General features: G+C 38.9%; 1 protein-coding gene across 3 annotated transcripts; it reads left to right on the top strand.

Annotated features, from left to right (window-relative positions):
- The first annotated feature begins 971 nt into the window (after positions 1-971).
- Positions 972-24,243, top strand: LOC101158391 (liprin-alpha-3). Of its 3 annotated transcripts, none has more exons than XM_011488084.3 (32): positions 972-1,089; positions 9,893-10,681; positions 12,435-12,536; positions 12,860-13,024; positions 13,862-13,936; positions 14,025-14,084; positions 14,238-14,366; positions 15,276-15,368; positions 15,675-15,727; positions 16,064-16,157; positions 16,301-16,435; positions 16,520-16,603; positions 16,693-16,824; positions 16,911-16,973; positions 17,062-17,141; positions 17,251-17,437; positions 17,514-17,704; positions 17,783-18,026; positions 18,111-18,250; positions 18,334-18,482; positions 18,575-18,671; positions 18,962-19,043; positions 19,748-19,948; positions 20,034-20,096; positions 20,501-20,527; positions 20,860-21,035; positions 21,157-21,254; positions 21,338-21,513; positions 21,633-21,701; positions 22,078-22,240; positions 22,857-22,924; positions 23,012-24,237. In XM_011488084.3, exons 2-31 carry the CDS (start codon positions 10,352-10,354, stop codon positions 22,907-22,909), a joined length of 3,711 nt encoding a protein of 1,236 aa, XP_011486386.1. In that variant the 5' UTR covers positions 972-1,089; positions 9,893-10,351; the 3' UTR covers positions 22,910-22,924; positions 23,012-24,237. The 3 variants fall into 3 exon arrangements, with proteins under 3 accessions (XP_011486386.1, XP_011486388.1, XP_011486387.1); XM_011488085.3 differs by having other exon boundaries at positions 1,076-1,188; positions 23,012-24,243; XM_011488086.3 differs by lacking the exon at positions 14,025-14,084.
- The last annotated feature ends 2,047 nt before the right edge of the window (positions 24,244-26,290 follow it).

Raw genomic sequence — 26,290 nt, 5'->3', positions numbered from 1 at the left:
CATTCCATTTGGATTAAACACAGGTTTGGAAATGATGGCTTCTTTTTGTCTGGCAACATAACCCTGCTAATGTGACTGTATCGTGTCTTTTGTAATGCAGATATCCTGATTAATAAACCCACCATGCGCAAAATAAATAAAAAAAAGACTGATTTTAAGTGAAAAGCTAAGAATTATGTCAGTCCACCACCCCCATCCTCAGTGAGGGTTCCCCCTGTGCTCAGACTCAGGCCTCTGAGAGGACCTGTGCAGAATTGCATGGATCCACTGGAGATGCCTTTGTCACTTTAAATCCTGCTGTGTCTCAACCGATGACATCATTGTCTGGGAACACATTACATCACCCCTTCCTGAGCTTTCGCTTTTAAAGATAGCACCACCTTATGTTTACCGAGGCTCACTCACATCCAGACCCACTCTGCAAAAAAAAAAAAAAAAAAGAAAGAAAGAAAGCAATGGCTGGATCAAAGCAGTCAGATTAAATACCATGCATTGGAACCCTAATTTCTCTGCAACATGTATGATTTAGCTGTAATTGGATATTCTGGCATGACAGAATTAAAGTACATTTTAAATGCATCCATAAAATTGTGGTATGAAATTAAGATAACCCACTGGATCATATTACAGACCTCTGGTGCTCCAATCCAGATTAAAATTAGGATGCATATTCTGTTCTTTTTTTATAGGATGCAAAAGTTCTGCAACATCGTTCGTCAGTTGATCATCTGTCCTCTGTTATAATATGCACTGGATAATTTATCAGGTGTTTGATTGGCCCGTGGGTGCGCGCAAGAGCGTGGCGTGCGCGTAAATCACAAAGATGCGTAAAAATGCAGAGAGAATGTTTCTTTAAGAGCCATTACCTTCCAATCCGGCTGAGGAGGAGTCTGTGGTAAGGTGGCGTATCGTCTCTCGCTGCGTCCCCCTCCTGTCCCCCCATCGTTTACATGTGGAAAAGAGAGACAGGTAAAAAATAAAACCCATTCCTGGGTGGAGATAGAATCCGCGGAGATGGACGAGTAGAGGTTTTCTTTTTTTTTTCAAACCACCAAACATGGACAGTACGGGTTCTCCCCGATGACTGTGGTAAGGATGCAACTTCACACCGCCCCATCGCAACCCAGTTTCCACAGAGAGGAAAAAACAGACAGTGAGGAGCTCAGGAGGAAAAATGCATGCGTGCACGTATGTACTGACAAATGCATGCATGCGTCTGTGAAGCGTTGATGATGGAGGGGTTCTGTCTGGGTGTTTTGCATGCATGTCTGTATTGAAATAGATGAAAAGCAGTGTGCATCAGTCGGGGTTTGTTCGTGTCAGGATTTGGCATGTGTGTTGGTTTATTTAGGGCGCGCTTGCTCGCTCCCGTGTGCATACAGTTGGTGAGGTGATAGCTACTTGCGAGAGGGCGGGGGTTGGTTCTTATAAGCCCATCATAAGATGCCACTGTATATTGGCCTACTTGAATGTGTTGCTTGCGATTAATCAGGGCTATAAGCGCGTTGCCACTGGGAGCTTTGTCGTCAAACCGCCCTGTTCCATGCCGTCAGTGGCCCTTCATGGCCTTATTGCTTGGAATTAACGTCTGGATGTGGCCAGCTTCCTCTCATCCTGCTTTCCAACAGGCTTCATCGAGCAGAATTTGAACTGGATCGTTCATTACGCAAAGGGAAAAAAGAGAATCCCTTCAATATATAGAAGATTTCTGTTTAAAGATGCGCGCCGGTGCGCGTTTCATCTTTCCTCCTTATAGACAGAAAAATTCCCCGTCAGAGAAATGCACATTAGTTTGGATTTCTCTCTGCATTCCCGACAGCCACAATTCCACTGATGTGAATCTTGCCTGGGGGTGGGGGGCGGGGGGTGTACCGTTTCATAGTATGGTGGTGTCCGTGGGTGTCGTTCAAAGTCCTTCTGCTTTCCTGAAATGCCATGAACGCATCTCTCACGCACGCTTTTTGTGTTAAGGGGATTTATTTAACGCTATAGTATGGGGGGACATCCACTTCTCATATTCTCATTGTCTTCTGCTGTGGTAGTCTGCAAAAGCTCCTCCTCACCCCAATGAGTGGTGGGGAGCTGGATTTTTTTTCAGCTTTCTTCCCCCCAACAGACAGCTGCAGAAGGTTTAGATTTTACCCCCAGAGGCGTAATTGTTTCACATGTTCAATATTTTTATTAAGGACAGACTTTTTCTTGATTGGCCATCCAGATTCTGCCAAAGCAACCCAGTCTATCCAGAACCAAGATGCAGTGTGACTGTGATGATGGTGGGAGTGCTCATGCTGTGATTTCACATGTCAAACGCTCTCTTGGTCACTTTCAGTGTTGTGAAAGAGCTGCGTGAGCTTCCCTTGTTTTATGCAGTGAGTCAAGCAAATGTGCAAAGATGTAGTTCTCCCAACAGCAAGGTATCAGTTCATTTATTTCAGGCTTGGTTGCATTGTTTGATTGTGAGAGATAGAAGGAAGGTTGTCAGGTTGTGGTACAAAAACAACTTTGCAGCCTCTTGTTTTTGCTGTTATCAGTGTCTTACTCACACTCATAGACACACAGGTTCTGAAGCTTAGTGACCTTTGAGCTGATGCTTGAGTCAAAACTGCAGGATGCACCGTTAGAATTGTATGTACAGGAACAGCTTTATTTTTTTTTGTGTGAGATGACTCCTATAGATACAGAGTACACCTATGAGGTTTTATAGACCCAATCTAATGAAATTGTTTTTTTTTTTATCTTTTGAACATGTTCTTGTGGCATTTTTTTGATTATGGGGAACATATATGTAAAGAAAATTTGGATTGAAATGGCATTTCCTTGTATTTCTTTTTTCAAATAGTTGTGAATCAGAAACCAATGAAAAAATGCCGTTGGAAAAAGCCTGTACCAGTGACGTTGGTTATTCAGTCGGCGGACCGCAACCTCCCTGCTCCACTCCATTCCAATACATCCACCTGAAGACAAATAGATACATGTACGTCTTCATTTTACTCGTCTGAGCTGGTATCTGCTAAAACTGTACTGTAGCTCCAAAATTGCTCACCAGTTTTGTTGCAGCAGTAATGTTAGGTTAAGGGTGTAAAAAGCTAGCAGAAGAGTGTGCAAACAAAGGGATGATATAAAATGAAGGCAGACTTACTTTGCACCAACAGTTCTGTCCACAACTCAGAGGTGTTTCTGATGAACTACTGCTGTTTTGCAGAAATTATGGCCTAGAAAATGACACAGTGGTCTTTTAATCATGATTATGCCATTGTTAGCCAAATAAAAAAAGCCTGTACGGTTTTTCCAGAACATAGTTTTTGCACAGCACCAATAGTTCATTAAAAAATTGCCCCTCAAATGTGGGCGGGACTTTTGCCACAGAGTAAAACCTGTCCCCTTCCTCTTCCAGTTACTGAAAGCTCTCTGTTTACAGACTCTTCCGCTAAAGATCCTTACACCCTCAACCTACCATTGACAAAAATGGCGAACAATATTGCAGCTATGCAGCCATACAATTTTGAGCCAAATGACAGCTTGGATGAGGAAAACAAACATATGAATCTATCTATTTGTCTGCAAGTGGATGCTTAGGAATAGAGCGGAGCAGGGAGCTTGTAGCCCACCCAGCATATTTTCTACGTAACAAATAATCTTTTTTTTTTTCAAACAACATTTTTTCGTCTGTTCCAGCTTCACAACAAATAAATAAAGAAATACTCAGAAAGAACATGTTAAAAACACCAAAAACATCGTTTTCATTGGAGTGGATCTTTAAACGGATCAAACAATGACATGCCAACTGGTTTTGATTACAAATTAAATCAAATAAAAATTATTATTTTATAATATTTATTGTATTTATCGAAAGGAAATTCGTCTCCACATTTGACCCATCCCTTGGGGGAGCGGTGAGCTGCAGCCGAGCACCGCTCAGGAGGTGTTAGATTTTTCCCCCAGAGGCGTAGAGGTGTAGCGTTAAGGTACTTGCCCAAGGGCCTTCACTGGGTGATGTTAATTGCTTAATTGCTTTCTTAATGCGTGGTAGCTTCCCACTTTACCAACTGAGCTACCCAGCCGCTCTAATTAGGAAGAAAAGTTCTAAAAATAAACAATATTACAGTTATAGGTGCTATTGCCAAAAGTTTCACTCAAAAAATGTAATATTTGAAAATAAACAAACATGAAATATATATTTTTAACAAAAATATAACATTGAATATCTTCAAAAATTCCTCTCATCAATTGCAACATTTTTTAACATTTGTGACCGAACTTCCTAATTTATTTTTGTGTTCTGTTTCCCCTAATGTTTGTTTTTCTATGCTCAAAATATATTTTTAGAAACAAAATAATAATAATACTAGTAACGAAGTTTGACTATAAATATTTTTTTAATTACAACCATTATAAAACTTTAACTTTGTAAATAATAAAATGTTATCACAGTCAGAAGTGTCAGTAAACAGACCTTCATTGGTGATCACATTTACTCAGGAATGCTTCATGAAAGCACACTTAAAGCTCCTTAGTGCTTTTGAACTCCCCTCCTTTACAGACAGAGTATTAATTCAGATGTGTTGCTACTTCTTTAGAGATTTTTATAAACCAAAACTCATTTTTGTTGTTTAAGGGATTGTAGTCAATGCCAGGGCAGGTTTTTTTTTTGTCAGACTCTATCCATGGAGCTGGAAAGGAAGTTTAGACGATTTTACTGGGACACACAGGGAAGCTGCCAATTGCTCTGGCCAGGTTTCCAGCATGAGGATCTAATTCCAAGCTGTGTAAGACCTCCAGTTAACATTTCCTGCAGCTTCCTTACTCTGTGCCCATATTCCGATAAACTACTCAGCAAAACCATGCTTTCCCCGTTCACAGCTTCCATTCTCAGTTACCCGTGCCCTGTCACCTTTTAATGGATATATTGTCACAGCGGCATAAATAAGAGTCACATCAACAAATGTGAATGCATCCCCTCTTTTGCTTATCAGCTCCGGAGTCCTTTAAATGCATTCAGAAAATTATGTGCTACACAAGAACTCAGCATATTTCAACCTCTCTGCTGCCTCTCTCTCAATGCACTGTAATTATAACACTTTGCTCTGGTTAAAGGTAAAACGAGCACACCCAAAAACACACACACATAGACACAAAAAGAGCGAGAAGTGGTTACTTTTGTCGAGCTATAAAATAATATTAAATGCATCTCACTGGAATCATGTATCCGCTGCGAGTTAAAGGCTTCAAGGCGTTTTGTTTATTTGTTTATTTGTTTATTTATTTGGAGCCCCATTAGCTTCCACAAAGTGGTCGCTAGTCTTCCTGGGGTCCATACACAAAAAATACATACATTTTACCAATTTCACAAAAACCAAAACTGATTTCAGAAAATACAGTGACTAATTCATCATATTTACCTTAAAAGCTTCACATGTTAAAATAAGTTAAAACAATTTCATTTTTATACCAGCATATCAAAACACATAGCAACATAACCTCAACAATAATACATAGCATATCATTCAAATTGTTAGTTATTGTAAGTGGTCCATGTATCTTAGTTTTAAAATCTTTTTGAAATGATATTTGTTACTAATAAGCCTTGTCCTTACAGACACTTGATTCCATGCAACAGAAGATCTAAACAGCACTGTTCTTCTCATATAGTTAGATCTTGAAAAAGGAACAATCAAATCACCAGAGCTGACCTGACGAGTTTGATATTGGTGACAATACCCACTGTATAAAACTTTGTTTACCAAATATTGTGGACATTTTTTAAAAATGTCATTGTGCATTAAGCATTGAAGACTGAGTTGTACTTTGTCTTTTACCATCAACCAACCTAAAATGGTATGCATCTCGTTCACATTGGTCCAAAAAGAGCAACCAAGAGCCACCCTGGCAGCTCGATTTTGGGCAAGTTGTAATTTTTTTAGATGCCCCTGTGTCGCACTAGACCAAATGACTGGGCAATACTCCAGATGTGACAAAACCAAAGACTGTACAACTGTCCTCATGACTGAAGGTGGACAATATTGCGCACACCTCCGAGCCAGGGCGATTCCTCTGCCCATCTTGGATACTATGTGATTAATCTGATCTGTCCAAGAGAGCTGATCATCTAATTTGATGCCCAGAAGCTTGGTTTTAGTCACTTGTTCAACTAAACTATTGTCAATCCTCAAATTCAGGTAACATGGTGCATTCAATAAATATTTTGTACCGAAAACGATGCATTTTGTTTTAGATGTATTAAGAACCAATTTATTCAACTTAACCCAATTGGTGACTAAATTAAGTTGATTCTGTAGGGCTGTATTGAGCTCTGGCCCAGTAGTAGATGCACAGAATAAAGTTGCATCATCTGCATATAACACCACTTCTGCATTTCTAATCTCCTGGGACATATCATTTACAAACACTGAAAATAAAAGTGGACCCAAACAACTACCTTGTGGAACCCCACATGACATAAACTTTATTTCAGACAAGCTGCCATTGAAGAGGACTTTCTGTGTTCTGCCATTAAGATAATTTCTTATCAGTGAAAGAGCCAATTGTGAAAATCCATAACATTTGAGCTTTGCCAACAGAATATCATGGTCGATTACATCAAAAGCAGCTGTGAAATCTAAAAGTACCGCACCCACATATTTTTTATCATCCAAATGTGTTAACCAGTGGTCTACCATATGTACTAATGCCGTATTGGTTGAATGACCTGGTCTGTAGGCATGCTGTGCACTAGTAAACAGATCATTTGAGATAAAGTAATGTAGCATTTGATTAAATATCAACCTTTCAAAAATTTTACTCAAAACAGGGAGAACATGAACTGGTCTGCAGTTTGAAGCAGTAAACTCTGACTTTTCATCCTTAATTAGAGGTATAATTTTTGATTGTTTCCATTGGTCAGGAAACACACCACTGATCAGTGCTCTATTAAAAATATGACATATTGGTTTGTCCAAAACATTTGCAACTATTTTAAGGATTCTACCATCAATGTAATCAATACCTGGTGTTTTATCGTCAGGTAATGAGAGAAGCAAATCTTGAACATTATTCTCACTAACAGTGTCGAACACCAAGGAACAAGCTTTATTTTCCATTGTCAATTGAATATTTTGACAAGGAGAGCTTATATCCTGTGCTACCATAGAGGATCTCAGCTTTTCAACTTTGTTAATAAAAAAGTCATTCAAATGATTGGCAATATCAAATGGTTTACTGACACTAATGCCACCAATTTCCATATTCAAATTAAAAGTCTTTGTTTTTTTGCACATCAGTTCTTGTAACACTTTCCACAATCTTTTACTGTCATTCATGGAACCACAAATTTTTTGTCCAAAATATTCTTTTTTTTTCAAAAAGTTTAATTTTGTAACTTTATTCCTTAATATGCGATAGTTTGTATAATCCTCTACATGTTTAGAGTTGGAAGCCACCTTTTTTGCGTTGTCTCTCCGCTTCATGAGTGATAATAATTCCTCATCTAACCATGGAGCACTATTACTTTTTACCGTTCTTTTACGAAGTGGAGCATGTTTCTCAACAATCTTTCCAAACGTTGCCATAAAAATGTTCAAAGAAGCATTTACATCAATTTCCTGCACAACTGTAGACCAATTCGAACTTTTGATATCATCAATAAATAGATTGGGATTAAAATGTTTATAGGATCTGCGATACATGATTCTTCCACCGGATTTAGGCATTTTTGTTTGCTTTGTAATGGCTATCAAATTATGATCAGAACACCCTACTCCAATAGAAACTGCCTGGGAGCATAAATCAGGAACGTTAGTGTAAATGTGATCTATGCAGGTTGATTTAGATGAATTATCCATAGCAATTCTAGTTGGTTGTGTCATGACCTGTTTAAGATTACATGTATTAGCCATTGTAATGATCTTTTCAAACAAAAAACTTTTTTTTGAAAACCAGTCTATATTAAAGTCCCCAAGAAGAAACATTTCCCCACATTTATTTGAGACCATTTCCATATTTTCACATATTTTTTGTAAGTATTCTGCATTGGAGCTAGGTGGTCTGTAACAACAACCGACCAGTGTTGGTTTACTAAATGGAAGATTAATTTGCAACCATATTACTTCGATGTCTCTGCTCATTAACTCTGATTTTAGGGTAGCAACAATATTCTCCTTGACATAGAATGCTACTCCTCCACCATTTTGATTCCTATCTCTTCTGTATAATCTGTACCCATCAACATTTAGCATTGAGTTTTCAAAAGTACTATCTAGGTGTGTTTCAGATAAGGCTAAGACATGAATATTTTCAGTCAAACATATTTGTGTGATTTCATTAATCTTGTTTCTCAAGCTACATATATTTAAGTGTGCTAAAACTATACCTGTTTTGTGGCCCATTTGCAACTAAACACAACATATTTGCATTAATACAAAACTTTGAACATACATGACAATAGACAGTTCTCTTGGTCATTTAATCCGATTATTGCCTCTGTTCATTTACAGGCCAGATAACAAGTTTGTCATACCTTAACTCAGCTCTTTCCCCTTTTTCTCTGGCTGCTTTCAGCTGGGGCAGCAATTCCCTTCTCCTCTGCTGCACCACATCTGAAAAGTCTTCATTGACATATATACTTGTTCCCTTTAACTTTTTGGTTGAGGAAAGGATACGCTGGCGGTCCTTGAACCTGAGAAGCTTGACAATAATCTTTCTAGGCCTTCGTCCTTCTTGAAACTTTCCCAGTCGATGTACTTTCTCAATTTCAATGTTTGAGCCATCTAGACCCAATTTCTCAGACAGCATTTGTTGGATCTTGATTTCTAATCCACCAGTGGTTTCTCCTTTTTCTTCTGCGATCCCATCAATTAGAAGATTAGATCTCCTTGACTGGTTTTCAAGATAGTCCAACTTATGAAACAAGTCCTCCATTTCCTTCTTGAGCTTTGCAATGTCATTTTCAATTGCTTTGATTTTTACATCAGTACCTTTATATGTAGATGTCACCTCTTCCACGATGCCCTGGGTGAATTGTAGGCTTGTTTTCAGTTCATGGACTTCTTTGATAACACCATCCAACCTTTTTGTATTTCCATCCATGATGATCTGAATAAAACTCTTGAAGTTAAAACTCAAGGCGTTAAAACAGTTTCAACAAATAGACTAAAATAAATGTTAGGGACACAACACAAAATGCTGTTTTGCAGGAAATGCTTCCAATAAAAGCAACAATAATTGATTAGATTGGCTAGTCGAATATTTGATTTTTATTAAAATTGTTGTTTTTACTTTAAGTTACTCGCAGGTGCACCCTTCTACCTTTCTAGTTTGCTTTTAAAGCTACACTCTTCATTCATTGCTGTGCTAGTTCCTAAAGTCTGGTAAAAACTGCCACCAACTTTGGAGATACTGTCCTCTTGGAGAGCCTTAAAGCCAAACTGTTCCTGCATTAGTATTTGCCTATCTGACCTTTTATTATGCCGTTAATTCTTGTTTGATTGTTTTGATCCTTTTTCTGTTGTATCATTGTTTTACATGTTGGTTTGACCGCATAGAGCTTTATTTGATGGTGGTGGAAGGTGCTCTAGAAAAATATTAATAAGATAAATTAATGTATTGCTTCATAATCTGAGTAAAAGTTGTTCCTCATTCTCATCACTCCGGTTGGGGGACAGTTGGTCCCCTAAAGGAAACTTTTGATTTTGAAAGTCTATTTACTTAGAATCTGACAAATTAATAATTGCGTTCGCCATAAATTACATGTGTACAGACCCTAAAATGTAACCTAAGCAAGAATGCTTTTACTATCAGACATACAAAATGTCTGTAACTGTTAGCTATTTTCAAATTTGCATAAGCAAAGAGGAATTTACTGAAGAGAATTTGATGTGATGCCTGCTCTGTTTTTCAGTTTCTATCCTGGGTGCTGTAAGGAGCTGTGCCTCGTGGAAACGGAATAAGATCATCAGCCGTTCTTTGTCCCTACTTTCCCCCCCTTACCCCTTCCTTTTCTCTCCCTTCGCCATTCCCTGCCACCCACCAAAGGAGACACTCTTTTTCTCACATTAGAGTAGAACAAGTGAGCATTTGGATTGCTTAGCCAGCAATTATAGACCTTGTATTGCATGACAAATGAAAATAGATGTCCAGAAATGAGAGCGTGAAAGGAGACACAAAGGCAATAAACACAGAAAGAGGCAAACGTGACCAAAAGGATGATATTTTTGGATAAAATGCAAAGATTTATATTTTATACTTAAAACTTTTAGTAAAATCTTGTAAAAAAAAAACATAACCTAACACAAAAAAAAAAAGTTGCACTTGCTTTTCCCACTTGTCATTATTAACTCGACTCACACATCACGGCCTAATGATGATGTGTGAGGTGATGCCCACCATATCAGAGGATGGGCGAAGCGGGACAGGTGGGGGTTCTTCCTCACCTGCAGGAGCAGGACTAGGAGGCCCCGGAGGCACGCTGGGTGGGGGAGGATTCAGTGGCAGGGAGCCCAGAGGAGATGAAGGAGGCAGCACAGGGAACTTGGAGTCTTTGATGGTCAACATGCTGACAGAAAGAGAGAGGCTCCTGGAGAACCTGAGGGAGACACAGGACAGCTTGGGCACAGCTCAGCTTCGGCTCCGGGAGCTCGGCCACGAGAAGGAGTCTCTGCAGAGGCAGCTTTCAATTGCTCTGCCACAGGTGAGGCTGCAGCTGCTGTATATTCCCTTTTGTTAAGGAGTCAAATAAGATTTAAGTTGTTCCGCATAATAGTCAAAGTGCAATTTTGCAGAAATTACCAAGTGGTGTATCGTTTAATTGTTTTTAGGCAAGTTTCATGCAGTGAAACAGTTAGAAAGTGAACTTTTAAACAGCTAACTCCCCAAATTATCCAGTTTCAAGAATTTGTTGCTTATGTTTGCTTAGTATTCTTGTCATCTTCTGCTCATCCTAAACAAGCTAATTTCCTTTTTGTCACCCTGGGTTGTATAGGATGTAGTTTACATAAAAAGCATGTCCTGAATTACTTGGGGAATTTCGGTTATTCATCAAGCAAAAAAAGTTGCAAGATTCATGGTTTTCTCCTGATTTATTCACTGTTTTAGCAGTTTATGTCTTATAAAATGTATTATATCATTAATTTATAATAAGAACTCCCTTTTTGTTCTTTTGAGTAACAGTATTTGTTTTTCTCTCATTGTATTTTGGAGTAAGTCAGATGTACAATAACAAAGACTCTATAGAATTATTTTGTGTGCAATTTTACAGACACAAATTTAGACAGATAAACAAGAGCAGAAAGTGTAAATGTTTTAAAAGCACATGTTTGAACATGGACAGAGCAGATCTGAACGTAAACAGGGATATTTTTAGAGGTTGAAAGAAGGTTTTTCAAGGTAAGCACAGCAATACCTGAACATTGTATTGAAAAGTGTGGTCTGAAATGTAAAAACTTTACATCTCAGAATCTAAAGGAACACTAACTGTAAAAGATTGACACATTCGGTGCCTAGAATTAGGTGCAGATAAAGTTTGACTGAATGGACATTCACTTAAAAGGTGCCCTTTTAAAAGCATACATAGTGAAATACAGAATGAAGATGTTTTGAACAGGTCTTTCCCCTTATGTGATGTAGAACATTGCAGCAAATTCACTGGAGTGAATGGAGACGATGGCCAACCGAGATAAACTTCGTTAAGTAGAAATGAAAATAAAAGAAGACAAGGGAAACCAGCCGAGAAACTGACCCCTATCCAAACAAGAAACAATCCCATAAGGCCAAGAGCCAATCAACCTACTGTGCTGCCATCTGCATAGATTTCTTTCTTTTTGTGACTTTCCATTTTAAATTGCATGTCCTTTTTATGTCTTCTACACAGCTCTTTCAACAAAAAGTAAACAAAGAATTCAATAATAGACAACCACAGCATTTCTGTTATCATAAGACATGTTTTTTAGGCATATAAAGGAAGACGGGCTCTCTTGATTAGCAGAAGAGCTGCCATCAGTTCTGTTAATCCCTAATCGATGCTTTGTTGTTGAGTCTTTCTTTTGCATTTCGGTGTCAGGCTGTTTCGTAACGCTGTGATGTAATTCCGCCATGAAGAAGAGTTTACAGGGGAGGATGAGGAAGAGAGAGTGGTGGTGAAAAACTGTGTCAGTGATTCACATGATTGTTATGGAGGTTTACATCATGTACGTCCTCCCACGCCGCCAGTCTCAGGTGTTTCACAAAGCGTGTTTCTGGCAGCCGTTAGCCATATGTATTTCTGCAGACCTGTGTGTTTTTACTTTAATCAGGATTGCAGAATCAGTCTTTTTTTTTTACATCTAAGCTGAAATATTGTCTTTTTTTATCTCTTCACTGTAGCCCAGGTGGCTGTTTGATATTAAAACACACCTTCAAACTGTTTGTTTTCTTGTCCCTGAATGCAGCTTGTGTGTGTTTCACAGGAGTTTGCAGTGTTGACTAAAGAGCTGAACGTTTGCCGGGAGCAGCTCCTAGAAAGGGAGGAGGAAATTGCTGAGCTCAAGGCGGAGAGAAACAACACACGTGTAAGATGTTTAGCAGCCATTTTGCTTATTAGCACTGTAACGGTCTGTGCGCTATCTTCCTCACCAAGCGTGGTTGTGTGGGTGTGACACAGTTAATTTTGCTTGCTGTTTTCCTACAGTTAATCTAAGCCTCTTTCTTTTATCTCTTCTCCTACCGTCTTACTATTTGAACCCTTCGCATGTGCAATTTTTTTTACTACTAAATCCCCTCTCTTCCTCTCACCTGAGCTTTCTTTATCCTCTGTTTCTCTTCTGTTTTTTACACTCTCCAAAATCTAATCTTGCCTTGCCCCTTTACCCCCCCCCCCCCCCCCATCCCACAGTTATTGCTGGAACACCTAGAGTGTCTAGTGTCTCGCCACGAGCGCAGTTTGAGGATGACAGTGGTGAAGAGGCAAGCCCAGTCGCCTGCAGGGGTGTCCAGTGAGGTGGAAGTCCTGAAGGCTCTCAAATCCCTGTTTGAGCACCACAAGGCACTGGATGAAAAGGTGGCTCAAAAGACAAAAATACATCACAAAAAAAACTTTATTGACTGACTTAAGAAAAGAATCAACAGCAGAAATTAAAAATACTAAAGCCAAACTATGCAAGAAATTGGAAGATTATATCAAAATCTTTGACCGAGATAGTGTGACGTCACCCAAAGAAAAAGACTCAACTTCCAGCTCCAACTTATTTAAGTCAATTCAGTCACCATTTTTGCGCGTTGCAGACACTGAGATGTTGGAGCCAGACATTGTCAGTAAGCAGTCTAAGTCGGTCTGAGTCAGCATTTCTATGGCAACCACTTTTGCCAATCGGGAGTGAGCTTGTTGGAATGCCACACCCCTACCCCTTTGAAAGCGAGCTTGTGCGAATCTTTTAATCACGTCAAACGTTCATCGTGAGACCACATACTATTATTGGGGCATCTGATTGGTCAGCTTATAACTTAAATAACTTGCACTACAGAACAAATATCCTGAAAAAAATAGGATTATCAAGGAGATGTTAAAAAAAGGTAGCAGAGAAGGTTATTCTGACAAATATAATGGTCAACACTCATGAAAAACCAAACAAACAAGAAATACAAACAAAAAAGGAAATGAGTGTCAGCATAAATGGAGTTTTCATAAGGGGAATTTCAAATGTGTAAAAACCGTGCCAAAAAAACGTGCCAAAACCCTGATGTAATTTATTTTAATTTCCATATTCCATCAGTCGCCATTTAAAGATGAGTTTTAAAAAAGATTCAGTCTGCAATGAAAATTCTTTAAAGCTTATATATATATATGTTCATGTATTTTCATACCAGATAATATGACTTGGTTTCTCATTGCTTAAAGGTCCGAGAGCGGCTCCGCGTGGCCCTCGAGAGAGTGTCCATGTTAGAGGATCAACTTGCAGCATCTTCTCAAGAGGTAAAGATTGAAATAGAAAAAATGTGTGTGAATATGCCAGCAACGCTAATTTGAAGTCTGAGTTTCCCATTTTGTCTCCGGATTTCAGGTAATCTCATTAAGAGACCAAATTAAAAGACGTCAACAAGGGGTGGACGGCGGGAAAGATGTAAGGGAGGGTTTGTGCATGTTGGTTCCAGTTCCTTTCGTGTATGTGTTAGAGAAGTAGATGTTGGGTACCATGGTGTGTTCCTGTCATTTCCATGTCTGTACAGCTAAAGTTGCATCACCCTCAATTTCCAACACATGCTCATATTCTCAGAGGCTACCAAACGGCCCCTCATCTGGCCTGGAGGATGGGGAGCTGGAAAGGCAGAGGGAGGGAGAAATAGAGCGACAGAGGTCTGAACTTTCCCAGCTGAGGGAGCGGCTGGCTCTCATGTGCAGGCAGGTGAGTCAGTTTGAAAAGCACTGATTTTTCAGTCTATAATTCAAAAAAAGATCATGCATTAAATTAAAGTATAAGGAAACCAAATCTTATATTTCTTTTTGGTGTCTCTCATCAGTTTTCATCTAAATTTTATTTAATTATTACTAAAATATGTTCATTTAAAATTCTTTGACTTTTTTTTAACCCTTGTGCTATCTTAGATGACCCCACCCTTACTTTGACGTGTTATTCCTACCATGACAAAGGTGGATAAAGGTGGAAAGATTTCATGTAATCCATGGACACCAGTGACGATCACAAATCATTGAAGAAAAAAGGTTCAGAGCACTGTCTAGTGGGTCTAGATGACCCAACTCCAAATGGTAAAGTGGCTAGGATAGCACAAGGGTTAATCTAATAATCCCAATGTGTGTGTGTATATATATATATATATATATATATATATATATATATATATATATATATATATATTAAGGGGTGGAAAATGCGCAAAACACAACTTTAAATCTTCCAATATATTTTATTATAATAATAATAATTATATCTGGATTATAAAAGTATTTTAACTGACATGAGAAAATGCCACAATCCCCTGCACATCTTACCAAAAATTTAGGAAATCTGCTCGCCCTCTAGTGGCTTAGGGTAGTATTGCAAAAGTACTGATATTTCTGTATTTATTTATAGACAGGAGGAGCACAATACACAAAAAGGTTAAATGCAGACTGGAAAACAGCATTCCTGTTTAATCATTTGAGTAGTTAAAGAGATGATTAAAGAGTTAAAGTAAAAAGGGTTAACACAGTTTAGAGTCTTCCACTTGCCAATCTCTTTACATTTGTTTCCGAGGGAGTTTGCTGCACTGATTCTGTCTGTGTCGCCTCATGTCTCTTTGCTATGTCACATCAGGTCGGGGAAATAGAGGAACAGCTTGCAGCCGCCAGGAGGGAGGTGACGAAATCAGAGGAGGCCAATCAGAAGCTCCAAAGAGAAGTAAAAGAGGTCTGTTCAGCCAATCTGTCTGGTTCCTGGCTAAAACCATGAGCCATTTTAGCACCTGGGGTTTCTATATTATGTTTAAACACCATGGCCATGTGTATTAATGTGTTTGTCTGTAAGGCAATTAGAGGGAAACTGCAACATTTTCTGTTTTAAAATGAACATTTTCTGTTTACGGTTGCTGAAATGTAAAGCACAAATGGGTCATGCACCACCAAAACATTAAAGTGAAACTGCTGGATTTCATTTTTTTCATTTCAATGAGGATTGGTAAATTGTGTCATATTTGTCCATTTCTGGTTACTTCAGGCACTTTGCCAAAGAGAAGATATGGAGGAAAGAATTACCACTTTAGAGCGGAGGTAATCTCATTTGTTGTATCAATCCATTTGTATCTGCAGTGTAAAGTTTCATAAATGTTGTTTACACATCGCAGAAAATAGGGGGTGTGCAGTTTTGGATTCGAATAGAGATGACACTATGCAGTGGTCACAGTTATTTTAAGTGTTTCTAAAGTGTTTACCTTTACACATCTTGGCCTAAACATGTATGTACTTTTTCACCAATTTGTCTAAAATCCATGTAGTAAAAAACACATTTTCTTATATAAAAGAATCCAAGTAAATAGTATTTTACCCAGAATACTTTTAGTTTAATCAAGGGCTCCTGTCATTTTTCAAATTTTGTGCTGCATGCAGGTATCTTAGCGCCCAGAGGGAGGCAACCTCTCTCCATGACATCAAAGACAAGCTGGAAAACGAGCTTGCCAGCAAGGAGTCCCTCCATAGACAAGTACGTTTGTCTCTAAATCCCCAAAACTCAGAGATGGTTCAAAGGAAATTGTTTCAGTGTTTGCCATCAAATATGAAAATAAATCTTCCAAGTGCATTTCCGCCTCCGAGTTCATAAGTATATGTTTGCTTAAATGTGTCTAGAGTGAAGAAAAGAACAGACAGCTACAGGAGCGGCTGGATGAGGCCAAGCAGAAGCTCCAGCAGACTCTACAGAGGGCAGAGACATTACCTGAAATCGAGGCGCAACTTGCACAAAGAGTGGCTGCTCTCAACAAAGTCAGTGGGGGGTGGGGGCACTGCCCAAATGTTCTTATCATTCATAACTAATGACAGGAAAATAACACGTTTTGCTGTCATTAGGCAGAGGAGCGACACGGAAACTTTGAGGAGCGACTCAGGCAAATGGAAGCCCAGCTTGAGGAGAAGAATCAGGAGCTCCAGAGGGTGATGGATTTTTTTTCTTGTCTATTTTCCCATATTTTTAACAAATTTGATTTTCTTTTATGCAAACCATCTGTCTGATTTTATTATAGGCTAGACAAAGAGAAAAAATGAACGATGAGCATAACAAACGCCTTTCAGACACAGTGGATAAGCTTCTCTCTGAGTCAAACGAGAGACTGCAGCTCCACTTAAAAGAGAGGATGGCAGCTCTGGAAGAAAAGGTGAGAATTGTTTTTTTATTCATGAATAATTTTTATATAGCTCCTAGATATACATATGTTACAAAATGTATCTTTTGCACTTCTAGAATGCTCTTTCTGAGGAGCTTTCCAATATGAAGAAAATACAAGATGACCTTCTTGCCAACAAGGTATAGCCTGAAATCAGCTGTGTTCAACAACTTTTTAAAAAAATTAAAGGGAAAAATACTATGTTCCTTTGTTATCTGTGTGTTGTAGGAGCAACTTCTAGCTGAGCTTGAACGAGTCCAACTGGAGCTGGATCAGCTGAGAGGCAGAACTGGATCTTCATATTCCAGGTTGGTCACATTAAACTGTATGACTTCAATCAAATTTCTAAGAAATACGTTTTTTTTCCCCAAAATGTGTTAATTTCTGAGATTAGTCACTATTCTATTTCTATCTCAGGGCAGGCAGCGTGAGCTCTCTTCCCTCCACCCTTTTTCGAAGATCTCTTCCGGGGAGCGCCTCAGAGCTCCGTTACCCTCAGGGTAGTGGCTCACTCCCTGCCGGCTATAGCAGCTCCTCAAGTGGAGTGGTGGTCAGGCGGGCTAACCGTGGCCGCTGGGGGCCTTCCAGAGATGACGGCAACAAGGTGTTTGTCTCAGACTAATAGAACGTTAAAGACAATGAATGTCTCATTTGTGATGAAGAGGATTTTTTTTTCTTAGTATGGAGAGTGGGACAGCGGGATGCTAGGACAGGGTTATGAGGGCGGTGTGGAAGGAGGCTGCTCTGATGACGAGGAGGATAGGGAGACTCTGTTTGGATCAGAGCTGCTCTCCCCCAGCGGGCAAACAGATGTACAGACTTTGGCCATCATGCTACAGGAGCAACTGGAGGCCATCAACAAGGAGATTAAGTAAGTATTGGAATTCAAATAATGTGGGATGGCATATCTTTTTGAACAGGCAGTATTATAGTCACCAATTTGTTTTAGGCTGATTCAGGAGGAGAAAGAGAGCACGGAGCTGAGGGCAGAGGAGATTGAAAGTCGGGTCAGCAGTGTTGCCCTTGATGGTTCGTCTCTACCCCCTTCCTCGTTGGGCGGACGGGACAGTGCTGGGAGGGGCTACATGACACCCTCCATCACTTCCTCTACCCTGGCATCTCCCTCACCACCCAGTTCTGGACATTCCACCCCTAGACTGCCTCATTCACCCGCTCGGGAGAATGACAGACAGGTGCTGCATTCAGATATTCACCATAAAACGTGGATTAGCTATGAATCACTGTTTGGATTAACTAAATATGTTTCTACTCTGCAGAACTCAAAAGATGGGGAAGAATGTAGAGCCCTCTCCCTCATAGATTCCACTCCTCCCCCTGTTCCCCGAGCCCTACGACTGGACAGAATGACCCACACTCACCCGGGGGCAGGTCTTGATGACCGGCATGAATATCGCAGGTACACTGAAAAATTACTGCATATCAACTGCTTATGAAGATCAAAAAGGCACTTTTTAATTGTTATTTCTTTTTCATATATAGTCTTTCTGCTGATGGTGCTACCACTGCTAGTCAGGATTCCCTCCACAAAGCCAGTAAAAAGAAAAGCATTAAGTCCTCTATTGGTCGTCTCTTTGGCAAAAAGGAGAAAGGAAGAATGGGTACCCCTAGTCGCGAATCTGCCTCACTTGGTCTGTGCAATAATGTTGTCAAAATTTGGTATTTTTAACGATACAATATTCATCATAAATCATGTTGATACAAAAATCTGGTATTTTTACAGCCTCCACACCCTCTGATGACCTCGGCTCAGCTGACCCATTAAGTTTGGCTAAACTCGGGACCGGAACGGTGGAGAAAGATCGCCGCAGCAAAAAGAAGTAAAGCTAAAAAATATTTTCAAATTTTACAGAGATGTCAGGAATTTTCTGTTGAAAGAATCATTAGTTTCACAGTCATTAACTCCAAACATATGTGGGCCTTCTTATCATTTTCACAACATTCAAGTGAAAGAAATACAGTAACTGCCCTTCTGTTGTGAGGAGTTAGAAGTTAGATGTCAAACATCTTAAGCCCTGCAGGATTTCTAATTTTAAAAAGAGGCGTTGGTAAAATGAGATTTTAGGAAATTAATCTTTGTCAAACTTTTGTTTTCCACTCTCTTTGCCAGGCACGACTTGCTAGAGGAAGCCTGTCGTCAGGGTCTGCCTTTTGCTTCATGGGATGGTCCCACTGTTGTCACTTGGCTTGAGGTACATAAGTTACCCTATGCTGTATATTGACCTACTTAACTAACTGGCCAGGCTGTGTTATTCCTGTAAGTTTACTAGGAGTGAAACACTCAGTGGTAAAGGAAGTTGTGTACATACTATAAATTTATTAGATTATGCAGTTTTTAGCCAAAATCAAAAACAAATTCGCCTCTAAGTTGTTGGTGGGACATTTGGCACGGAGTAAGCCCACCTCTACCTCCCGTCATCCATCTGTTTACACTCTCTCCCACTAGCTCACAGCCCCTTACAACCCCAACCTAACATTAGCAGAGCTACAAAAAATGAAGAGCAATTATGGAGCTATCCAGCCGTACAATTTTGAGCCAGATGTCAGATCAGATGAGGAAATCAAAGACGTTCATGGATCTAGTCGTCTACAAGTGGATGCATCAGAATGGAGCAGAGCAGGTAGCTTGTGGCCTGCCAATTGTAGCGTCTACTTCACAAATACAAGCATTTTCAAATGAGATTTTTTTGTCTGCTCCTAATTCACCATCATTTGAAAAATGAATTACTCAGAAATGCAATATTAAACTTAATTTCTTTATCTCCTCCATCATCAGAAAAATGCAACAAAAATATGTTAAAAACACCACACACAAAAGATAAATCGGTGTGGGTCTTTAAAGTATTTCTTCTTCTCCTGATGATCACATGTCTGACTGTTCCAAATGTTTTCCCAGTTGTGGGTCGGGATGCCTGCGTGGTACGTGGCAGCCTGCCGGGCCAACGTAAAGAGCGGTGCCATTATGGCCAACCTGTCAGACACAGAGATTCAGAGGGAGATTGGTATCAGCAACCCTTTGCACAGGCTCAAACTCCGCCTCGCCATCCAGGAAATGGTCTCCCTCACCAGTCCATCTGCACCTGCCAGCACCCGCTCCGTAAGGCTCAGTCAAAACAGCGGAGCAGGAATGGAATGTGCCGGCACATCGTCAAATCTGTGCTATTTGTTCTCTGCAATTACAGTCAACCAGCAACATTTGGATGACACACGCTGAGATGGAGTCCCTCACTGCAGCTACCAAACCAGTAAGACTTATTTCAAACCTTAATAGATGCTTATTATTGCTTAGATTTGCGCCAGACTAAGGCTATTACTCCTACAGCTCAGTAAAATCTACAAAAAAGCGTCACAAACCAGTTTGAGTAAATCAAATTGACTAGATTTCTCTTTTTCTTTGTCTCTAATTAGGAGCATTTGTCTTCACCTTTTCCTTACTATTCCCTTATAATCTGTTTTGATGGGATATTTTTCTAACTAATTTTCACTTACTAACAAAACTTTTCCTTCTCCTGCTTTTCCTCTCCGATCTTTCCTGTGACTGGTTCACCAAAACAAACACATCAACCCTTTTCTCTGGTGAAATTTCCCCCCTGTTGTTGCAACTTTTGTTCCCTTCTCTCTTTACCTTCTTCACCGGCTGAACCAAAAGGAGCAGAAGGAGTTCAGTTGGGATCAGGTAAGCTTGTTAGACATCACACATTTTGTGTTATCCTTGCGAGTAATGAACAGCACTTGTGCCAAAAACTAAGCATGTAATAAAACAGAAATGTAAGTAAAGAAAGTTTACAAGAAATGTCAGGAAGACCCCAACACCTAAGTTTTTTCCCCCAAAAAACATTTAAATTGGTACTTCTATATGTTGTATGACGTAAATATAAAAAGATTGTGCATTACATACGTGTCCTTTAATCCAAATGCAGGATAATATAATTAAAGTTATTAAAAAGCAAGACTGTTGTCATAAACACACCTTATAGATTTTTCATGTTTTATCATCATGGTTAACAGATCCTGGCCTATGGAGACATGAACCATGAGTGGGTGGGAAACGAATGGCTCCCCAGTTTAGGTTTGCCTCAGTATCGGTCCTACTTCATGGAGTCACTGGTGGACGCCCGCATGCTCGACCACCTCACCAAGAAAGAACTCCGGGGCCAGCTGAAGATGGTGGATAGTTTTCACAGGTGAAACAGCAAAGAAAATGGATTCTTCATCTAACACCAACCTATTTGCACACCCTCTGCATCTCTCACTGTTCGTGCTGTCTGTTATGAATAAATTAGGCTGATGTGTTCTCACTTACAGAGTCAGTCTCCATTATGGTATCATGTGCTTGAAGCGCTTGAACTATGATAGGAAAGAGCTGGAGAGGAAAAGAGAGGAGAGCCAACATCAGAACCAAGGTGAAGACTGTGAATAATGGAGAGATGCTCTAGAAGACTATTTGTTACTTGAGACTAACCGTATCACATTTGTGTTTCCTCAGATGTGATGGTTTGGTCCAATGAGCGAGTCATGTGTTGGGTCCAAGCCATTGGTCTTAAGGAATTTGCAGACAACCTTTTAGAAAGTGGGGTCCATGGGGCTCTACTGGCACTAGATGATACCTTTGACTACACCGACTTAGCCCTACTTCTTCAGATACCAAACCAGAACACACAGGTCATAAATCAATTCCTTCACTTGTAATTCTAAAGTCAGATCAACTGTTGGATAAAACGGACACATTTCTGGAACTTATTTCTGAATAACTGTACTGTCTATCTCTGGATGTGTTACAGGCCAGGCAGCTCCTGGAGAAGGAGTATAATGCTCTCATCTCCATGGGAACAGAGAGGAGGCCGGATGAGGTACAGCACAGCCAGTTGTTGGAGAATAAGGCTTTGTCACTTATTGTTGAACTCAGCAGCAACATTCTCTCATTTAATTGCCAAATTCTAGCCAGATTCTATCCTTTTTGTTAAAATACATCTTTATTCAATCGTTTCCTTCCTAATTTTTGGCACAAAAGTGCACGTGTCTCCCTCCTCTAGTTCTTTGTTGAAGTGGCCCAGCTGTGTTTACATGGGCACTAATTACTTGGTTGCAGCTTGCAGGACCAAAAACAGCAATATTCAGTCAAACAGTGATGCTTTGTCAAATACATTCTTTTCTTTATCCTACTAATAGACTGCTCAGATAGCAGCTGTGGCTTTAATCACTGGCATTATTTCATTGACTTATCAGGATGGCACAAAAACATTTACCCGATCGCCATCGTGGAGGAAGATGTTCAGAGAGAAAGACCTGCGTGGGGTGACCTCCGATTCCTCAGAAACGCTACCTGCCAACTTTCGTGCCTCGGCCATCTCGACCCCATCTGTCACCTTAAGAAAAGTCCAGAGTGATGGTGAGAAATAATTTTACCTCCTTAATTCAATTAAAACACAAAGAGAAAGTCTACTTTGGAGGAGCCAAAGTTGCTAAATTTCTGAAAATACTGGTACAATGAGTGGCTGTAAATTTAAATTGCAACAACTTAATAAAGCATAAGTCTCCTTAATTCTTTTTGCTACTTTTTTAGCAGATAGGATTGCTACAAAATTGCTGACATCTTTGTTGGTACCAGCTCAAAAATTGGAAAAAAGTTCTTACTTTGCAGTTTTTCTATTGTAATTGTTAAAAAAAGCATTTGCTAATTTTTACCTTATCCCCCATTATTTTTTTTATGACGAACACAAATACCCTCAGCAAATCCATAGTTATAATTAAATATGACTAAGTTGCAAGAAATCTGGAGCATCATAAAATCTCAGTCCGACCATCTTTTGATCTATTGTAAAAGCGTTTCCAGAGATCTTCCATGTCTTATCATGCCATTTTTTGCAAAAATAAAAAAAAACGGTGTCATTTTCTAGCAAAATTCCCCTCTGAGTAAGCCCTTCTCAATTTCCCGTCATCCATCTGTATACATGCATTTTTTTGTTGTTTAGTATTTTTTGCTAATCATCCTGTCCGTCTATCAGTTAATTCTGGTCCAAGAGGAGAGTCTGCTTCTGTAAGAACATATTCCTGCTGAAGATGCAGTTACAAGGTGAGGGGAAACATGCTCTGAAAATCCTCATTATTCGAATTTAAAGCATAATATGTTATTTTAATGTCTTTTCTATTTTGTTTGCAGAACAACACTTTAACTCTCCATTTCAAGGGGATTTAAAAAAATACATGTGGGAAAGAAGAAAAAAAAAAAGAAAAAACCTCTGTGGACTGTTTTTACTTTCAGTGGATATTGGAGAATGAACGAAGACTTCAAACTATGTGTCCCCAAAAAAGGCAAAAGGCACGGAGTGAATAATCACTAAAAAGATGATAAAAAAAAGAGTGAATGTCTGTTTATTCATTAGTTTCTCTCTCTCCCTCTCTGTCTTTTTCTCTCAATTTTGATCCATTGTTGTGGCATGATGCTGTTTGACTCTGTAGAAAGTGGCCTGTAGAAAGTGACAGTTGCCTATTGTGAATTCATCTCCTGTTTTTGGGTGTGAGACGGCAATATTGACACAACTAATTTATAGTTTTTAAAGTGGAAAACTCCATTCCTGTTCCAATCAAGAGAAAGATAGACATCCTTTCATCTGGTTTAGACTGATAGAAGAACATGCTGTCTGACAAGATCTCAATACAGAGTAGTCTGCTGTGGAGGGGGGGGGGGGGGGTAGGCATTCATGGAGGGCAAATGAAGCGTATGTTCTTAAGCCATAACAGAGATGAAATGCACAAATGTGAATGGGGGACGGTGAAAGTGGAGATGACAAAGTGCTTTATGACAAACTCCTGTTGAAACTGGGGGGAAAAAAGAATTTAGTTAAGGCGCATTTGTGTTAATATGCATGCCAAAATCAACTATTTTAGAGTGAACGTCATGATGTCAATCATCTAACAGTGTGAAAGCTCGGGTCCAGACTTTGTAAAATGTGTGTACTTTATTTTTATCATTTTTTTATGATTACTGATATTGTACGTATGTATGTATGTATGTATGTATGTATATGTGTGTGTGTGTGTAGGTGTGTGTGAGGGTGTGTGTGTGTGTAGGTGTGTGTGAGGGTGTGTGTATTAAATTGTATTCTTATTTCATACTTAGTTTCAAGATTGTAATTTCATTTGAGTTTGACAAAAGAAATATGTTTTAAAATGATGGACATTTAAAATATGCTACTTGTATGTGTACATTTTGAAGAAAAAAAGAAAATGTGTTATGATTTAAATTCATATTATTGGAGAATAGTGATAATTGAATATACTATAATATGACTAATGATAATGATTGTAAAAGCTGTAATTAAAATAACATACCTGTAACATGGTAGCAAAGGACTTCTTTTGGGTTGAGTAAAAGCTAAAGGTGTAGATACAGCCTTCTTGTCAAGTGTGTGCACTGTTTAACCAGTTCTGTCAGATGTGGAGTTAGTTTTTTTTTGTGTTTTGTTTTTTGTTTTACAATTTCGACAAAAGAAATGGGATCAAGACCTCACAAATCAAAACTACTTTGTAAAGAGGTAAAGACTGTCAAGTTCCCACTCTGGAAATCTTCTCAAAATCACCACACAACATAAAATAGGCTATTGTGGCAATGCATATTCATCCTTTACTTGTGCATCCATCCATCAATCAATATTCCAAAATTGCTGAATCCCTTTTGGGGACATGGGGGTACTGTTGGGGGAAGCCAGGGTACACCCCGTACGGGTTGTCAGTCTGTTGAAGGTGCATACAATCACACACATCCCCAGGTACAGACAATTTGGAGTCACCAATTACCATTTGAATTATATAAGAATACCCAGAATACCCAGCATTCACTGGAAGAACATGCAAACTCCTTACAGAAAAGTCCAAGGTGAGAAGAGGAGAGAGTCCTAACCACTACACCACTGTGCAGCCCTCCTCTGTCTAAATTCAAAATAACCCTCAACCCCTAAATTCAAGTTACCTATGTTTTAAGCAATGTTTCATTTGAGCTTGTTAGACATTTAGTAATGAGAAAGTGGTTTGCTTGTTTAACCAGCTAAAAACTCTACAAGTGAAAATCATGTTTTACAAGAGCAAGGTAAAACAGGTTTGTTACATTTCACATTGCTATAAAATAAAATAATTTTATCAAGAAGTTTTGATTTTTTAATTTAATTTGAAATGGTTTATTTCAAGCAATCAAACAGAAATAATACATAAAAACATTGCAATCATCAGTTATTCATACAATGACGTATCAAACTTGGGATAATTAGACATACAATTAATTATTACTTGAAAGGGAGTGGAAGGAAGCGAATTTATATGATCCCACCCCTGTTCTACCGTAACCATTTTATTACATGATTTATCATTATCCGGTTCATAACTTTATCAGACAGAATTAAGAATCCTTAGGTATCAATAAAGCACATGACGAAGGTGAATTACTTAAAATATGTAAAAAATAACTATTTTAGAAATCAACATGACAAATGCAGATCAGCTATCTAAAATATGAACAGATTATGTTAATTATAAAAACCATGCATATGATTAAAAATAATACTATATCAGTAAAATAGACATAACACTGTTTCAAAAATCTTTAAAGCAAAAATTGATCAAGTATCAAAAGTTAAGATTGTTTTTTCTTAGGGGCCATGGTCAGCTCTGTTTTTTGTTGGAGAAAATCAACTTTTAAGTCACTTGAAGATAGTTATAGAGCTGCCGTGAGCCATACCTGTCTGTGCTGAAGCCCGGAACCAGAAAAAAAAAAGTTAAAAGGATAAATTACATTACTGAATAAATGAAAGAGTTTATTAGTAACACTTTTCAAAAAAGAATTGACATTAACCATAGATAAAAAATTTGATGATATGACTACAATGTCTCAATATTTTTGTTAAACCTTTTTTTTTTTCCAAAAAACCCAAGACAAATCAGAGACTCCTGTTATTGCAGAAGCAACCCCGTGAAAAAAAATGTGAAAAACAATTTGTGGATCAGTCACGTGATTGCCGCTCTCCTCTGTGGAAGTTTAGCTTACTAAGACTGAAGGTAAGTGCCGTCTGCTGTCCAAGAAATCAGATGGTAAACACTTTTGGGAACCCTATGAGGCAGAAAGCTCTCAGAAAACAGATGTGGACGATCAAACTTGAATTAAATCTGAAAACTTAGTTATGGCCATGTGTTGTGTACAAATGTTACTAGAAGGCAATACTTATGTCAGCAAATGAAAAGCCAGGTTACCTCATATAACATGATATTACTGGAGTTCAAATGCTGCATTTGAGGAACTGTTGCCCTTTTACAATAATTAATAATGCAATAAAACAAAATTAAAACATACAGATTTATCAAAAGAAGAGGGAACATTTTGGCTTCTTACCCCACAGAAGTTAGGGATGATGTCATGCCAAAGGCAACGTTCCAGTTGTTTTTTTGATCA

This window comes from Oryzias latipes, chromosome 19, assembly GCF_002234675.1.
Source record: "Oryzias latipes chromosome 19, ASM223467v1".
Taxonomy (NCBI): domain Eukaryota; kingdom Metazoa; phylum Chordata; class Actinopteri; order Beloniformes; family Adrianichthyidae; genus Oryzias; species Oryzias latipes.
The sequence above is the reverse complement of the archived record's forward strand: the minus strand, read 5'-3'. Positions and strand labels throughout refer to the sequence as shown.

What these genes read in the sequence shown, in the direction of transcription:
- LOC101158391 (XM_011488085.3), top strand. Translation starts at nt 10,352, where the DNA reads ATGATGATGTGTGAGGTGATGCCCACCATATCAGAGGATGGGCGAAGC. An exon ending in ATGACCTTCTTGCCAACAAG is followed by an intron (nt 16,974 to 17,061) that starts GTATAGCCTGAA and finishes TGTGTGTTGTAG; the next exon opens with GAGCAACTTCTAGCTGAGCT. An exon ending in AAGAAAAGTCCAGAGTGATG is followed by an intron (nt 22,241 to 22,856) that starts GTGAGAAATAAT and finishes TCCGTCTATCAG; the next exon opens with TTAATTCTGGTCCAAGAGGA.